General features: G+C 37.6%; 1 protein-coding gene and 1 pseudogene across 2 annotated transcripts in view; one reads left to right on the forward strand and one right to left on the reverse strand.

Annotated features, from left to right (window-relative positions):
- IQGAP2 (IQ motif containing GTPase activating protein 2) overlaps window positions 1–17209 on the forward strand; it is a 275611-nt gene that overhangs the window by 144251 nt on the left and 114151 nt on the right. For both annotated transcript variants that reach the window (XM_012738346.2, XM_012738345.2), the window contains exons 5-8: window positions 1861–1937; window positions 14676–14743; window positions 15078–15191; window positions 15868–16046. In XM_012738346.2, coding sequence (XP_012593800.1) covers window positions 1861–1937; window positions 14676–14743; window positions 15078–15191; window positions 15868–16046 — 438 coding nt within the window. The remainder of the gene's footprint in view (window positions 1–1860; window positions 1938–14675; window positions 14744–15077; window positions 15192–15867; window positions 16047–17209) is intronic.
- On the reverse strand, window positions 3709–4193 carry LOC142873741 (S-phase kinase-associated protein 1 pseudogene; annotated as a pseudogene).

A 17209-nucleotide genomic window follows, 5' to 3' on the forward strand; every position in this document is an offset into this window, starting at 1 on the left:
GTGCTGAATAAAACATTCTGGGGAACTATGAATTGATCCCATCTCCTTGCTAAAGGAAGACACATTCACAGTGATTTTCCAGGAAAAATATAAAAGGTTCTTCTTGAAAGAAAAAGGAGGAGGGAGCTATAGTTGTTCCCTGCTTATGTAGAAGAACTTTAAGCCTGGTAACACTTCTGAATTGGGGAATCCTCTTCTCACTGATGCTTTAAAAGCAAATGTGGGCCGGGCATGGTGGCTCACACCTGTAATCCTAGCACTCTGGGAGGCTGAGGCAGGCGGATCGCTCAAGGTCAGGAGTTCGAAACCAGCCTGAGCAAAAGGGAGACCTTGTCTCTACTAAAATTAGAAATAAATTAATTGGCCAACTAAAAATATATAGAAAAAATTAGCCAGGCATGGTGGTGCATGTCTGTAGTCCCAGCTATTCGGGAGGCTGAGACAGGAGTTTGAAGTTGCTGTGAGCTAGGCTGATGCCACGGCACTCTAGCCCAGGTAACAAAGTGAGACTCTGTCTCAAAAAAAAAAAAAAAACAAAAAAACCCAAATTTGTTAAAGGAAAGGTGGAAAGGCTTTTGAAATTTCCTAGGCTAGAGACATTTCTTTAAATGCTCAGTGACTGTACATTTTGTAGCTCAAGAAACTTTGCTTCTTTTTCTCTCTGCTTTTTTCAACATCCTATAGAAAATTGCACTTGAGTACCAAGTACTACCATATGGTGCATGATTTAATTTTAGTTTTTACATCAAATTTTATAAAATATTTACTGAAAGCAAGTAATGTCAACATGCTTATCTTGATATTATATTAGAAGCTTCAAGCTTGATTACTCTTTTTTTGTGCTTAGGAACAGAGAAGTTTTCTGCGCTACTCTGAAACCTGTTTTTTATCAGGCTTTTAGTTTCAAGCTTAAGAAGAGTGTGAAAGTGTATTAAAAGCTTTAATGTTCAGACCATTCAATCTAGTAACTCCATATTTAGGTGATTAACCAAAAGAAGTATTCAGGTGCTTAGAAAATGTAATGTTCATTGCAGTGGCTTACAATAGTGAAAACATTAGGGGCAAAGCAATGTTCAACCTTGGGTAACTGGTTAAGCTATGGTTCTAAAATATGAAAGAATCATGTGCATCTATTAGAAACAATCTTATAAGAATACTGAAGGAAATTGGAAATAGTTACATTCTATTAAGTGTTAAATAAGTTTACATCAAGTACAATTGTATTTTCACATGCACATATTCATAGGCATAAAAAATCCGGGACATATGCAGAAAAGAAAGACCAGAAAAAATAAACCAAATGCTCATGGTGACAGTCTGGAAGGTGGGACCATAGGTGTTCTTCCTTCATACTTTGTATACTTGCCTGATTTTATTCAGTGAAATATATTATCTTAAGCGAATGAAAAATCTGTGTGTGTGTATTGTGTATTTGCATCCATATATCTTTATGGAACGGTGTAGTCAAGTTTTTAGCAATTTAATAAAATGGCTTTAAGAAGGCCACCCTTCTCAGGCCCACGGAACCCTCGGAGTGAGAGGGTACGGAAGGCAGAGTCTACGAAGGCTCATGCATCGTGAAATAAAACATTGCTGCCCAGCACTGTGGACGTGGCCTGTTTGGATTGGCTGGTGGTGAACCCTACCATTCTCCTGTTGCCACAAGGAGGCTTGCTGTCAGGTAGGGGTCCAGATGTAGTGATTGGTCTGTCAGTAGAACAAGATGAGGCAATGACCTAGAGTCTCCTCTATGTTTATATAATTATAGAATAGCAAGGGCAATCAAAGTAGGATTATTTCGAAGACTTAAAATAATTGCGAGCTAGACAGATAATAAACATTGTTTCTTTTGTTTTCCAGATATTTTATCCAGAAACCACAGATGTCTATGATCGGAAAAACATACCAAGGATGATATATTGCATTCATGCACTAAGGTGGGGGAAAAATACAACTAAGAGACTCTCTAAGAAGTACATTTTTAAAAACTACATTTGAACTTTTTATTTGATTCAGTTGTTTTGAATTTGCTGGTACAAAACTAAAATAATTATCACATAAAAGCAGTATTTGTAATTGAAAAATGTTTTTCTGATTCTTTAAAAAGCTAACTCAAAATAGAAAACCAGAAAATTAACAAAAAAACCTTTAAGTGTAATAAAGAGAACTTAAGTTGAAACTTCTATGAATCCAGTTGTAACATAAACCATATTCTTGAGTTATGATCTAGTTTATAAATGGAAATTTATCACATGAACAGCTTTAGAAATCATTATAATCTTGATTTAATGCACTTACAGTTATAATTTTGTTCAGTTCTTACCATATATTAAGAAAATCTAATGTAAGGATGGTTTCTTTTGATGTTTTGTTCAATAGAACTTGTATCCTGAGGATAAAGAGGAAACAGAAGTTGCTTTAAGTTAGTCAAATCAAGACAGTTGTTTTAAAGCAATTGTTTGATAATTTAATTTTTGAAACTGTTGAAATTTTGCTAGTTCAGAGTATATTATATCTCATTGGCCTGGAAGAAATGTGATCATTAGATGGTAAACAAGAAGATTCTAAAAATCCAGTTTGTGGCTATTGTGTGCAACACAGGTAATGGTTCGGAGACTTCATGTCTAATTAAATTTTAAATTACTTTTAGAACATCTGCCTTGCGTTTTTATCACTAGAAGTCATTTTCCTGGCAGAGTTCTCTGCCTCGAGGTTTATGTTAACTTCTTCCTGGCTCTTTTCCTTTCCAAAGGAAAAGGTTTCTATAATAATTCATGGCAATGTTGGCCTTCTAGAGAATAATTTTGATTATGTCATATAATTTGTCTTTTTCCCCTAGTCACTACTTATGAGATTGCTTTGAAAGATGACAGTTGCTAGAAATACAGACCAAATGTAGGTGCCTTTGCTATGATTTTAAAAAAATATTCTAATAACTTAGAACAACTGGTTAAAAAAAAAAAAAAACTTGTATGCCTGCCTCTTTAGGTGTGGCTAGAGTATCATGCCAGCAGGTTTTCTTTTTTTTTTTTTTAAGTGTCTTTTTAATTGAAAAGCTAGCAAACTGTCCAGTTATATTTCTCTCAAAAAAACACAAACTGGGTAGTAACTGAGTCCCTAGACAACATATTCAAAGCTACGAGAATGTAGAATAATTTTTAGAGAAGTCCTTAGATCCAATTAAGGGAGCCCTGTGACATATAGGCTAATCAATACCAGTGGCTCTCCTCGACTCTAGGAGGCTGGAAGGAGTCCTAATACCCCCACTCAGCACATTTGCTTCAATTAGCCTTTCTCCAGTTTCCAATTCACGATAATATTTTGTTAATTCTACTTCAGAAAACTTTATGCAAGTTGTTTTATGTGTAATGCCAACTTTTAAAAAGTCACTAAAGCTAACTAGACAATAAACTAGGCAGAAATCACTTTACAAAAAAAGAGGAAAAGCCCAAAATGCTGCTTTCTATAGAGAACCCACAGTTTGATTTTATTCAGAGCAAAGAAAAAAGAAACTTTCGATCATACTAGAAGAAAGTCAGCAGCAGTAGGTTTGGAATCTGCACTCAAACTACACATGCAGTGAGGATGATATTCTGCTAATATAATGGATTTGCTGTCTTCTGTTTGTCCAGTGTTAACAATTATAAACAGAGTAGTGTAACTAGTATTTGGAACAATCCTTAGTGTTATAGTGTCAGGCACAACATTTCACTTCTCTTCACGCCACTACTTCTCTTGGCATACCTGGGCTTCTTCCTCTTCAGCAAAGTCATTTTGGCTATGGAAGGTCTTGAGAATCTCCCTGGGTGTTTTCCCCTTGATCATATTGGCAGCAGTCTTGCAGGTAAATCTAGCAAACATTTGATAGTTTGCAGCCAGAATAAGTTCAAAGCATGTTTCTTGGTCAACTTTCAGGAATTCTTGGTCCCTAATAGGGGTATGGTCTGTTTGCTTTTCTTTGTTCTCCTCATCCTCCTCATCCTTGGGAGAATGGAGGGTCATCCTTGTCGTGGGTGCACCACTGACCCAACTTTTTTAATATTGTTGGCTAACATTTGTTAGAGGAACTGGATCATCATCTCCTTCATCCATTCCCAAATCTTCCAACGTGGTCTTGATTGTCCCAGATTGACAATTTCCACATCACTTCCAAATATCTCTCCATCAAAACTCTGCAACTCAATGGAAGGCATGGTGTTCAGTCTCAAAGAGACAGCTGGCCAGAGACTAACCAGAGCTGGGCAGTATCAGCACAAGAAGAGAGAGGCAGAGGGCAAGAACACTCTGCCAGCACGTTTTCTAAAAGCTTCTTGTGCAAAAGTGTTTATTTTGAGGACTATTTTCAACAGCGTTGCCCAATAATCTTTATCAGATTATTTTTTCAGAGCCTAGAATGATCCCTTAACTCTGTAGTTCATACTGGTTTTGTGACCTGCTAAGCCGGCCGCCGTTAATTAATATCATTATCATATCCATGCATCTAGTGCTAATCTCCAAATCTGTAGCATGCCCATGGAGTGTCTTGTGTAAGCTGAAATTGATTTCCCTATGTGGACACCAGGGACGTTCATGTTAAGCAGCTTATGAACAAATGGTATGTGTTGAGTTCCTTTCTGGTGGTATCACTGTTCTTTTGAAGGAGTGACATAGAGAGCTGCACTGAGGCTTACAAATGTCTGTTTGCCATGGTTTTAACAATGGCTTGAACAGCTTGATAAACAAGACTGAAACTTTTTGCTTATTGCTGTGTGCAAATGTTGATGTCATAGGAAGTTTCTGGGGCTGCGTTTCTCAGTCATTCAGTGACTCATTGTGCATGGATGTCTCCATTCCTTTTACTCATCCTAGAGGGGATTCCCCTTGGATCATGTCGCTCACCAGATCTGACCCTAAGTAAGACCTTTTATCCTTCAAAGCAATATTATTTATTAATAGTAAGCATCACTCCCTGGGGGACTCTCCTTCACTCTTCTTTACTCTAAATTACAGTATGGAACTGAGAAGTCCCAAGTGTATCTGAGGTTTTTTCTATCATGCCTTTTTCCTGCTGTGATTTAGAATGCCATCAGTCACTCAAATGAGGCTAATAATTCTACTCTGTTGGGCAAGACACGATTGGAAGCTGGGTAGCAATCCTTTAATACGTACAGTGGGTTTGCCCTTGCTGCATAGTTAGAAGTGATGCTGGAAATGAACAATCATGTCTTTAGCTTTTGTATTCTGGTGGCGAATACAGCAGCATTGCTGATATAGAGAGTTTTCAGTACCTGGTAGAGAATTAGGCAGGTCAGAGATTCTGATTGTAGCTCAGGAGCCAGGAGGGGAGTTTCCTCCAGGCAGTTCAGCTGGCCAGGCACTGCATTCTTCCTGCCCCAGCCTGTGGGCCTGACTTGATAGCCACAGATTTAGTTCTTAGCCCTCACCAAATGTGTCTCCTGTTCCCTGTTGTCTTGATTGGGCCTAACACCCTGAGATTCCCTGGCTTCTTGCCCTTGCTTCCTGTTTGTCTCTGCTTTTCCCATTTCTGGCCTGCCCTTCACCTTGTCATTTTATTTCTGACCCTACTTTCATTACCCACCACTCACTGATCTTTTTGTCAGTTTAGCTTGGCATTCTCAAGCCCAAAATGCCAGTGACTATCGTCACAATAGCTCCAGGAGAAATTCCCAAACTTTGCCAGTGTAGACAGACTCACCTGAGTGATAGGTGGCATCATTCATTTTCTAAAGAAATGTTTGTTTTTGTTAATAAAATGTTTATGTTTTTGTTAATAAAAAAAACAAGTAAGATATACTCATTGTGCAGAACATAGGGAAATTCAAAAAGAATGTCAAAGGAAAAGCTAAAATACCTGCTATCTTAACACCAAGTGAAAACCATGATAAATAATTTGGTGTTTATGGACTTAATGTGTGTATAGTATGTGGCATATTTTCCTTTTGTGGCTGCTTTTGGAATGTTATAAAAGCCTGTGCAATGAAAGGCCACCAGTTCAAGAAGTGAGAGCCTTGCTCACTAGTTACTTCACTGATTTTTTTTTTTAAATGTCCAGAGGCCTTTTATGCATGGAGAAGAATACTTTTTGCCTGTGTAGTACCTGATTTATTAAAGATTTATAATAAATTATATTAAACTCCTGTGAAGTGTTTAAATGTTAGTTATAAAATTGAATTCATTTAAACAGTTTACTCAATTAAATTTGGAACTGATTTTTTGAATCCTTCACTAACCTTAAAGAGCAGGTGAAATGCCCAAATGTATTATTATAAACTTGCCACACTGAAACCTGTTCTGAATGATCCATACTACAGGTTACTCATTTTTTTCATTATTTATACACTAATTTTGACTCATCCTAGGGCTATTATATTTTTTTGATGGCTCTAGAAACAAAAGAATGCCCCTTCAAACCTGCCAAGATTACAGATCTGGTTTCCAATGGACCAGCTGTGGGTCAGAACATGGCCCCACTTGGGGTTTGTCTCCCAAGATGAGTCAGAACCTGGCCATTAGACATCAGGCTGAATTTTTGGGTTTTTTTTTTTGTTTTTTGAATAAAGAAGACCATTTTTATTTTTAAGTACATAGCTTTCAGATAGGTTTTTATTTATAATCTGGTCTCTACCCCCACCCCACCCCCATTACCCTGAAATTGTTTACTTCCTAAGTCTCGCTTGACCAGCATATTATATAATCCATTGTGCTGTCATAATGATGTATTGGCCTGATCTGTGAACATTATTAAAAGCTTATGTATGTCTTTTAAATATTTTCTTGAAATTAATTAGGCTTTCTAGAGGTTTCCATCTCCCAGGAAACAAGGAATTGTCCCTACCCAGTGCTCTTTAGACCTTTTGGCTGATTTGTCATCTCAGATCATGTTTTTGGGCCCTCTGCTTGTTCATTGAATATGACCACTGATGTTGGACACTCTTTCCACCTGGGTGGTTTTGTTACCATCTGTGCTCCTCAGTCCATCCGTATCTTGGGACACTTCCTGTGTTTTCTGGGACTATTTGGCTTACTCAGAGTTCTTGGTTTTTTGTGTTTTTTTTTTTCCTGTAGCATATATAGTATAAAAACAACTAGATATCTATACTCTATATAAACAGATTTAAAAGAAACAAAGTTTCTTAAAACATGTTTTAATAATTAAAACATGTTTAAAAATTAAAAAATGTTTTAATAATCCCCCAACTTGTTAAAATCAATACAAATATTTATACGCATATTATTTTAACTCTTTGTATTGCAGCTTCCTTTTTGTACACTGTATACTATTCCGTTTTGATTATTGTTTTGAACTTCTGGCCTTTCACAGACTTAACCAAGGTTAATATCCTTTTCTGATGAACCAGATTGTTTTGGTTTGGTCAGAGCTCTTTCTGGCCAGCTCCTTTGTCCTTGTAGCCCTGTCCCTGACATTCTTTGAAATATCCTTGCTCTGTGGTCACAACAGGATGTTCCAGTTTTATCGTGATTATTCCTGCTTTAGGACATGAAATCAACTACCCTCTAAGGGTAGTTGAATATAATTTCATAATATTCTAGTCTAATGTTATTAGGGTTCTGGATTCTGCCTTTCTTGCCATATAGAGTTTATTTGACCATTGAGATTCTACTACACTGACAGCCACAGACTGAAGATAAGTCTGTCTCCCCTCTGTGTAAGGATCACTGTTCCTGCTGCTGCTGCTGTAGCTACATCCCAGCAGCTATGTTTCTTTCTAGATGCAGTGGTGATGCTGAAATGGCACACATTTGGGACTTGCGTTTGTGGAAATGGCTGTGGCAGACCCACTGCTGGTTGACCAGCTGTCCTAAGGATCCTGGCTGCTTTGTGGACGGAGGGCTTATTCGCACAGTCAGCTGCCTGCCTTGCTTGCCAGCTTGCCTTTGAACCTGTTGCTCAGGCATTAATGCATAGCTTTCCTGTCTTAACACTCCGTTCCCTTAAAACCCTTTCTCTGCCCAAGAAACCAATTGAACCCATATATTAGATTCTCTCTTACAATGAACGTATTTCCATTTATAAATAATCTTTCTGTAGTTCCTTAGCCCAAAGGATAGGCTCTAATCCTTTGGGATTCTCAGAAGGAATATCTTGAGATGGCAGTTTTTAGGATTAAGGTGAAGGAGGCAGTTGCACCTGCTCATGTCTTTGAAGTCATTGCTTGTTCATAATTCTCCCCATGCTCCAGACCATCCTCTCTTCTTTTCCCTGTCCTAAATTATTATTATTGTGGCTATGCTCTCTGTCCTGCTAAATCCTAAACTCTTTGAGACTGTGGGCCACATTTTGTCACTTAATACAGCACGTACAGCATTGATTCCAACTTGAAGTCTCTGAAGTTTGTATTTTTTAACTTCTCATTTTCCTATAATAAGTCTGCCTCAGGATTCCTTTCATTTGGGGCTATCCATTGGCTATAGAGCTCTGGATTTTGACATGATATTGGCAGTAATGTATGTGACTAAGATAGAAAAATAGATTCTGTAGATAAACCCATTTCAAACATGGAGTCGGGGAAACAGTGAAAGATTCTTAGGGTTGGAAAAAGTGGGGGAAACCATTGTGGTAGATTATAAGTGTTTGTATACAAAGGGCACATTTATTTGACAAGGAATAATAATAAAAACAAAAACTAATGCTATTGGAGCTTTTAACTATGTGCCTGTCACTATTCGAAGCACTTCACAGGTATAATCTCGTTTCATCTTCACAGCATACCTATGCCGTGGATACTATTATTAGTCCCATTTTATGTAACACAGGCAGTTGAGGCTCTAGAGCAGGCGTCCTCAAACTACGGCCCTCGGGCCACATACTGGCCGCCTTGCACGTTTATCCGGCCCTCCAGGTGTTTTTGCCACCACTGCCTGTCCTGCTTAGCAGCCGACTCATCCTGGGCCCAGAGTGTGCACTCTCCAACGGTCTGAGGGACAGTGCACTGGCCCCCTGTTTAAAAAGTTTGAGGACCCCTGCTCTAAAGGCTGCCCAGGGTCACATAGTTAGTAAATAATGGAGTCGGCATTCAAAGCCAGGCTATGTGAGAACTGAACCTGTGCTGTTACCAACTCAGCCACCCTTGGCTTTAGGAGGGAGTCAGGCGTTTCCCTACTACTAAGAAAATTAAAAGAACAACGGCCTTAGACTTTTCAGCACAGGCCTCTATGCTATTATATTCAGGATGTTTAAAATGAAGAATTATGGAACTTGAGAACTGGAAAGGCCTTGAGAAGTTATTTTAGTCCAGATAAGGGAACTGAAAGCTTGGGTTACATGACTTGCTCAGAGTCACACATCTAGATTTTGCCAGTCTTGGGGCCAGGAACAAGAGCTTCTGATTCTAGTCCTGTGGTCTTTCCAGTGCCATGAGGCTTTGATTTGCAAACATTCTTCCCACATGTTATGGCCCCAAAATGAGCTGCATGTGATATGATCCAGGAAAGCTGAAAGAAATTTAGCTGCTGCCTTTTAAGTTTGTATTTCATTACTGTAGTATCTTCTAGTGTATATACTGAAAGTAGTAGAAAAAAACCCTAATAGTACTTTTTAAACTTTCTTTATTGCTTCCTGGACCTTAACTGATGTTATGTGTACAAATAGGAGCATGTGTGCCAGTAAGACTTTGACCTCTCTGTTGCTGGCTTCACCCAGCAACACATGTGTGCTGTGTATTATACCTTTTGGTGTGGTAAGAGGCTTGCTACTTCATATAAAGTCTTTTCTTAGACATGGCAAGTGATGGTGACATTAATTTCAGTTTCCTTTGCAATGCTCTTAGCCCTTTGTGCTGGCTTTTGTACACTGAAAGGTGCTTAATAAATTCAGTGTTGAAGAGCCAAGTGAAATTGGTATTTTTGTATTCAGTGAGCTGCTTTTTAAAGATTAAAATACAATCTTCTGTACAGTTCAGGTAATGAATGACCTCATTTGAATTTAAATGCTCGGGAAGGAGCAGTTTGCTATTACTGATTCTTTTTGGCATGGGAATACTGGATAAATAGAGTTTCCTAATAAACATTTGCCTCATAGAGTAATCTACTTGGACGTGCCTCCCACACAAAGATTAGGTATAAAACTCCCACACTGTGAAAAGTGATCTTTTTAATGCTAACAGTTTAAACTCAACATCAATGATTAAAAAAAAAAATTGAAAATTGAAGCCAAATGGAAAATACACATTAAATTTTTAAATTTTTTAGTAAATAAGATTTTCAGTATATGCAAATGAAATTTCTACCTGATAGATACTAGCTTAAAATCTCAGATTGAAAATAAAGTTAAAAGCAAATTTTTCCATCCAAAAAGCTAACTTCTCAGCACCACCTTGTGGTAACTTTTAGTTAAACCAGGATGTTTTATTGGGAGATTTATGTTAATATTACAGTATATAATTGAGAAATAGAAAGTATATTAGAAATAACTACCTAATTTCTTTATTCCCACAGGGGAAAATTAACACTTTTGTTTAATATAAATGTTTTAGTTCATGTTACCAACAAATCTATGTTTTGTGACAACCTAAACACCTAGTTTAGGGGGACAGCATGGTAAGAAAAACATCTCTTATATAGTAGCTCTTCTGTAAGTAGTAATTGAATGAATGGATTAAACAGAGGACATAATGTGAAAGCAGTTGTATCTAGGTCATTGAGCACAGCTGTTTTATACCCTTTCCCAAACTGTATAAAATTGTTAAAGTAATAATTTTAAAAAATGCATTCATGATAAAAAGGAGTTCCATCCACTGACCAGAAATTTGAATGACTCTGGACAGAAAGTAAACAGATGGGATTGATTGACTGAGAAACAATCTGGGAAAAGACTGCAGCCTACAAAACCCTGAGAGAGGCAGCAGAGCTAGGAGCTATCGTGGGGTTTGCTCTAAGCAAAGGGGGGAACAGCAAGGAAAAGGAGGGACTCAAAGCAAGCAATCCCAGGGCTGGGACCAACTGAGCCTTCTGACCTTTCCCTAAAGCAGCAAGTGTAGATGCTGATGTCAGGACAGCTTGCCAGCACCCAAGACAGCCAGCGACCTCAGGGCCAGGGAGTCCCCAGTCTAAGAGGGCAAGATGCTGGCACCCTCCTGTCAATCTCATTGTTCCCTGATGGCCTTCTAATGGGGGCTCCTGTCAGGGGGACCTGCAGTCAACAATGGACAAACAGCAAGTTTTAAACACCAGGATGAGCCCCAAATCAAAAGGCACCAGACATTTGAAGGAAACTGCTGCTGTGAAAGAGGCATTAGATTTGACAGACAGAACTGATACCCGAGAAACAGATGAAAAATATTAAAATATGTGCAATTGACGATTCATTCAATTTATCCATTTAACAAATACTTACTGAGAATTTATACATAGTAGAACCAAAGATAAAATTAAAAAAAGAAAATTTGGGGAGATGAAATTAGAAAAGAAACTAATAAGATTTGTAGTTATCTAAGTTATTGGTGTATGATATAAAAATAAAAGCATGTTTCTAAAATTCTAAATTATCCCAACATTACATAGGTAGAGAATTATATAAAGGATAGTAGATATTGATTTGATTAGGCTTTGATATAAAAATGTAAATTTAAAAGTATGTGTTAAAACTTCAGCAGGATATTAATATAGGTAATACATATTAAAGATATAGCACATGAAGTACTTAAAATAGATGTAAAAGTTGTTAGAAGACATTTTATGGATGTCTTCTAAAGTTTTACTGTCAAATTTTCAAAATTTCTCTCGAACTTTTTATAGTTTTCTTTATAAATTAGTTCAGGTATAATTTTTAATTTACAAAATGGGAAAATGTAAATAAGGTACCCTGAGAGGAATTGATACAATGATACATTTTTTGATCATTTGTCTATTCTCATTTCTTAAGTGATAGCTTGATCCCTTCCCCACCCCACCCCAATTCTTTTGCAGCTTTACCTTACTGAATTCTGTTTAATTCTGTAGTGCCTGTTACTAGAAGGGAGCAGATAAAGAGATTGGCATTTCATTGTTCCACATGATATAAGCTCCCTTTTAATTGGAATAATTAATAATGAGTTGAGAAGTGGCTCATAAAATATTATGGTTTTGAAAATGTCAGCATGGTATCTTTAATGATCTAGTTTTAATTATAATGACTTGTTTGGCATGAACTTTTGGCAGTAAAGTCTTCAGAGGCTGTGTAAAGTAAACAGTTTTATATCCTTGATAATCTCTAAAGACCTAGAACCGAAACTAAGGAATGTATCCTGTCTTGCTAGCTTTGAATTATGAATACATAATGGCTGTTTCACATTGAAGAATGTTCAAAGTCTTAATACGCCTTTCCCCTGTGGATAAGATATGAGTATCATATTGGAATTTAGTACTAAAATTAACATCACCATATGGTTAAAAACAATTGCCATTTGTTTTTTGTCCTTTGGTATGGTTTTGAAGGAAAAGAGAAGAAAATGAAAGAAAGGTAAATTCCTCCCACGCACACAAAAAAATCCTTAAAATTCAAAAAATTTGGAAATTTCCTAGGAGTGGAAATACGAGTGACCAATATGAGTATGAAAAAAATGTTTACCTTCACAGCTAACAAAAGGAAAAGCAGACTTAAATAGCATCTTGTTGCTCACAGCTTGGGAAATTTTTCATTGAAAATACACTGAGGTGCTAAGGGGACAAAGACAATGGCGTTCCCACACATTGGTGGTAGAGCCCAAGGGGGATTCATAGGCTCAGCTAAACGCTCCGATTCACATTCCTGTCATAAGCCACAGTTGGCTTCCAGTTGCTCAGGATAGAAACGGCCAGGAAACCCAGCACGAAGCAGGACAGCAGGTATTTCTTCTTCAGCAGGAGCCTTCAGGACACGCCAAGTGGTTGTCTACGCAGCCATCTAGTAGCTAATCTCTTTGGTACCCCAGGTGACAACTTTGCTGTTAAGGAGTGAGACTCACATTGGTGGGTTTCAGCCTCGCAGGCTTAGAAGCCGGCATGCCTGCAGGACATACAGCCCACTGCATAGCTTCCCGCTCTCTGCAAAGGATATATGAGTTATAAGAGTCACTGAGCTCAGGAAGGCCTGAAGATATGGTTTCTATTAGGTATTTATGATTCCTTCCAGTTAAGATAAAACTTACTAATCAGGGATAATTTTTGTCCCAAGCAAGGATGCTTAGTAACATAGTTGATGGTATACTTTTGTCAGGTTCCTAGGAGCTAGAAAGTTAACTATACAGCTCAGATTCTCATGCAGAAAGAAAAAGAGTTTGGGGGTTTTTGGACAATATACATTGAAAACTTTCATTCTGTGTGTACCTTTTCCATCTGGTGATTTGGTTTTAGGGATTGTAATAAATATACACAAAGATGTATATGTCTATAAGTAGGTTCACTGAAGTATTATTTGCCGTAGTTATTAGTGACAACATAAATGCTCGGCAATTAATGGAATTATAGTACATTTATGTTGCAGAATAGTTTATAAAAGAGGTATGTCCAGAAACAACATAAAAAGGATTTATATCAAAATAGTTAGTATTTAACTCTGGGAGGTGATTTTCCATGTAATTTTTTAAACCATAAATCTCATTTTTAAAATCACTCGTGTATTGCTTTTCTAAATAATTGTGTTTTATAGAACTTATGATCCAAAAAAGTCAATTTCAATGTAAGAGACTTATATTGACTAATCATATTTTAAGAGTTTATTTTAATACCATTAAGAAGGCTTAATCTTGAACTTCTTTAACATGTTCTAGTTAAATTTTATGTTTTTATAAACAGCTGAAATCCATCTCATATCATCTGACATGATAATCTTGAAATGTTTCAAGCCATCAAAATCATTCTTAGTTCATTTTCCAATATCTATTATTGTGCAGTTTCAACCACTAAAGTCCCATAAATTATAAACTTACCAAAATTTATAAGAAAGGAAATATAAATTTTCCTAGTTGGTTGCTAGAATTAATCTTGGGGCTGGGGAGGATAGGAGAAATGTGGAACAGAAACAGTTATTCAGCGATTAAGTGGGAAAAGTGTGTAATGACATGCTTGTGATAGACTTTAGATGCCAGCTCTCAAGTCACTTTTGAGGTTATGGGTAGGTTAATGGATGCCGTCATTACTGTCTAAGGGATTTGTCTTTAAATACATACAATTTATTCTCCATCTTCCACTTGGTAATACGCATACATTGCAGTTTATCTTTAATGTCACCCCATCCATCAATAATCTTGCCCCACACTTTTGGTTTAGAAAATGTAAACAAATGTTTCCTCAAGAGGTGTATGGTACTTGGAGGAATATTGAAAAGCAAAATATAATTGAAACTATACATCTAGCAAAACAAGAATCATGGGAGGAACATCTAAAGAAATATTTATTGTTACCTGCTGTTTTGTATTAGCTGTGTTTCTTATCCTTCTTACAAATGGATGATGGAGAGTTGGTTGATGCTACAAAAGTGCTGTGTACTGCAGATCAGTCTTTAGGACTCAGACTGCGGTTCTGGTCCTGTCCCCAACAGAGACTATGTTACCTCAGGACTCAGTTTCCTCATCTGTAAAATGAGTAGATTAGATATCTTAGATTCTTCTCAACTGAGAAAACTCTTAAGATTTATTTAATTTATAACTTTAAGGTTTATAATGATAAAGCTTCTAATGATTTTGTGCTTTACCTTTCAGTTTATATCTGTTCAAACTAGGAATAGCACCTCAGATCCAGGATTTGTTGGGCAAAGTGGACTTCACAGGTACTATTTTTATATATTTTTTTTCCAATCTAGTTAAAAGAATACACCAATACTTTTTTTGATTTTGATTGATTCCCTTTCTTCCTCTGTATTAACAAGAAGAGAAAACTTACCTGTCTTATTTGTGCTTGACTGTGTTTCATTTCATGTGTTTGTGAAATGAGACACTCGGGCTGGGTTCTTCCTAAGGCTTTAATTTAGAAACAACCCCACCTTCCTGATGAAGACATTTCTAGATAAGAATATGATCATTCCTGCTTGCTTGTCTGTGACTTTCTTTGATCTCTCTCTCTCTCTCTCTCTCTCTCTCTTTTTTCTGCTGGTTCTTTTTTAGAGGAAGAAATCAGTAACATGAGAAAAGAGCTTGAGAAATACGGAATACAGATGCCATCTTTCAGCAAAATAGGTGGTATTCTGGCCAATGAACTATCTGTGGATGAAGCTGCCTGTAAGTCTGTTTAAAATCCAAATTTGCCATTGATGTGAGATTTACCTATACATTGTTGATTTTGATTACATGCAATATAATATTTAGAAGATACCCTAAGCATCCTAAAAGTTGTTATTCATATTATAGATGGTTAATTTGAGGATGTCAGATCATAACCAAGTAATTGATTTGGGTCTTTAGACATCTTCTTGTGCAATGTGAATTAAGAAGTTCCAGAAACATCTTTAGTCTCAAATAGTTCTCTACTTTCTATGTCTTTAGATTTTAGTGGTAGAACACATTGCTACATATCTTTTAGCGTGGCGAGGTAAATAGCAAGTATCTCTTGGATCCAATATGTTACTTTAAAACTGTCAGTGTTGCCCTGACCAGAGGGACAGGTTGGAAAGACTGTGACTTTCCAACCCCCGGTGGTCAACATACTGCTTGGTTCATTTTAGCCATTCAGTGCAAATTGAATCAATGAGTATCGACTACATAGCAGATGCTGAGATCAGGACCAAAGACAGGCTTGTGGAGAGGTGGTCAGGTGCTCCATAATACGTATGAGGTCTTTTTGTTCCTTACTGGAATCCAAGGAAGAAAGTGGAACGGCTTCAGTTTATGCAGTGTCGATGTAACTGCTCATGTTGTCTTTTCCTGATAGAAATCTTTCTCTCTCTTTACTTTTCAGTACATGCTGCAGTTATAGCCATTAATGAAGCTATTGAAAAACGAGTCGCAGAGCAGACCATCGTAACGCTAAGAAACCCCAATGCAGTCTTAACTTTAGTGGACGACAACCTTGCACAGGAATATCAGAAGGAACTCTGGGAAGCCAAAAAGAAAAAAGAGGAAAATGCAAGACTAAAGGTACCTAATCAGATTCTGAGTAATAAATACAGTAATGAATATGGCTCTGAGTTACTAGTTTGAAAAAGCCTTATTTATTATTTTATTTTTTTTGTAGAGATGGGATCTTGCTTTGTTGCCCAGGCTAGTCTCAAACTCCTGGCCTCAAGTGCTTCTCCCATCTTGGGCTCCCAGAGTGCTGGGATTACAGGTGTGAGTCACCACACCTGGGCTGAAAAACCATTAATGTTGCAAGTGATATTTTTAAATCAATTGGCTATGGTCTCTATAGCCATAGGCAATTGGTTTGGATGGAATGTAAGGGTGAAAGAAGCTCATGTACTACATAAGGAAATTTAGATCTTCTTTTATGGTGAATATTATGGGTTGGCAGGATTAAAGGTCCTGTTGTAAACTACTTACACAGAAAGTGTAGAAGTAGCAGCTAAAGATTGTCCCTTGTTAGGTGTCATCAGCATACCTTGTATTAGCCAAGTTACCTTTCTGTTTATGAGCGGAGGTTAATAATTCAATGTGGTGAAGTTTGGAGAGGATGTTTTTTAACCTACTGCTTTGATATTTTACCAATAGTTAACTCCCTAGATTTGAAGGTGTCCCTCCTTGGCCAGACAGCCTGCTCCTGACTCTAACTCCATACTTCCCCACCCTCCTGTCTAGTCTGTTATTGAGAGTTTGATCTAAGCTGAGAGCTGCTACTTCCTCACCAACTTTTCTCTCATTGCCATGTCAGTGTCAGCTTCATTTACTAAAAATAACTGCTTTTTTTTTGACCTTTCCTCAAGGGGTGGCTTCCCAAGCATCCAGCACAGTTGTCTCCCACCCGCCCCACCTGTGTTGCGATTCTCTGCCTCTCCCCTCCCCCGACTTCTGCACATCTTTGCTGCCAGGGTTCTCCTCTGTGTCCTCCCTCTCAATGTGGGCATTCTTCGCGGTCTCACATTGAATCCCTTCTCTGTTCTTCCTCCATGGAGCTCATCTGCTCATTGAAGAAATCAGCTGTCACTTTATACCAGCCCCTCCCAAATCAGGGTCTTTCATGCTCTTCCAGCTCTCTCACCTGTGTCCCTCGGGCCTCAAGCCCCACCGTGGCAGAAGAGCACCCCTTTCTGACTGCCGTGGTTTGGAATGGTGACCACCTTGTCTCAGAACTCTTTTTATTAATA

This window comes from Microcebus murinus, chromosome 11 (genome assembly GCF_040939455.1).
Source record: "Microcebus murinus isolate Inina chromosome 11, M.murinus_Inina_mat1.0, whole genome shotgun sequence".
Taxonomy (NCBI): domain Eukaryota; kingdom Metazoa; phylum Chordata; class Mammalia; order Primates; family Cheirogaleidae; genus Microcebus; species Microcebus murinus.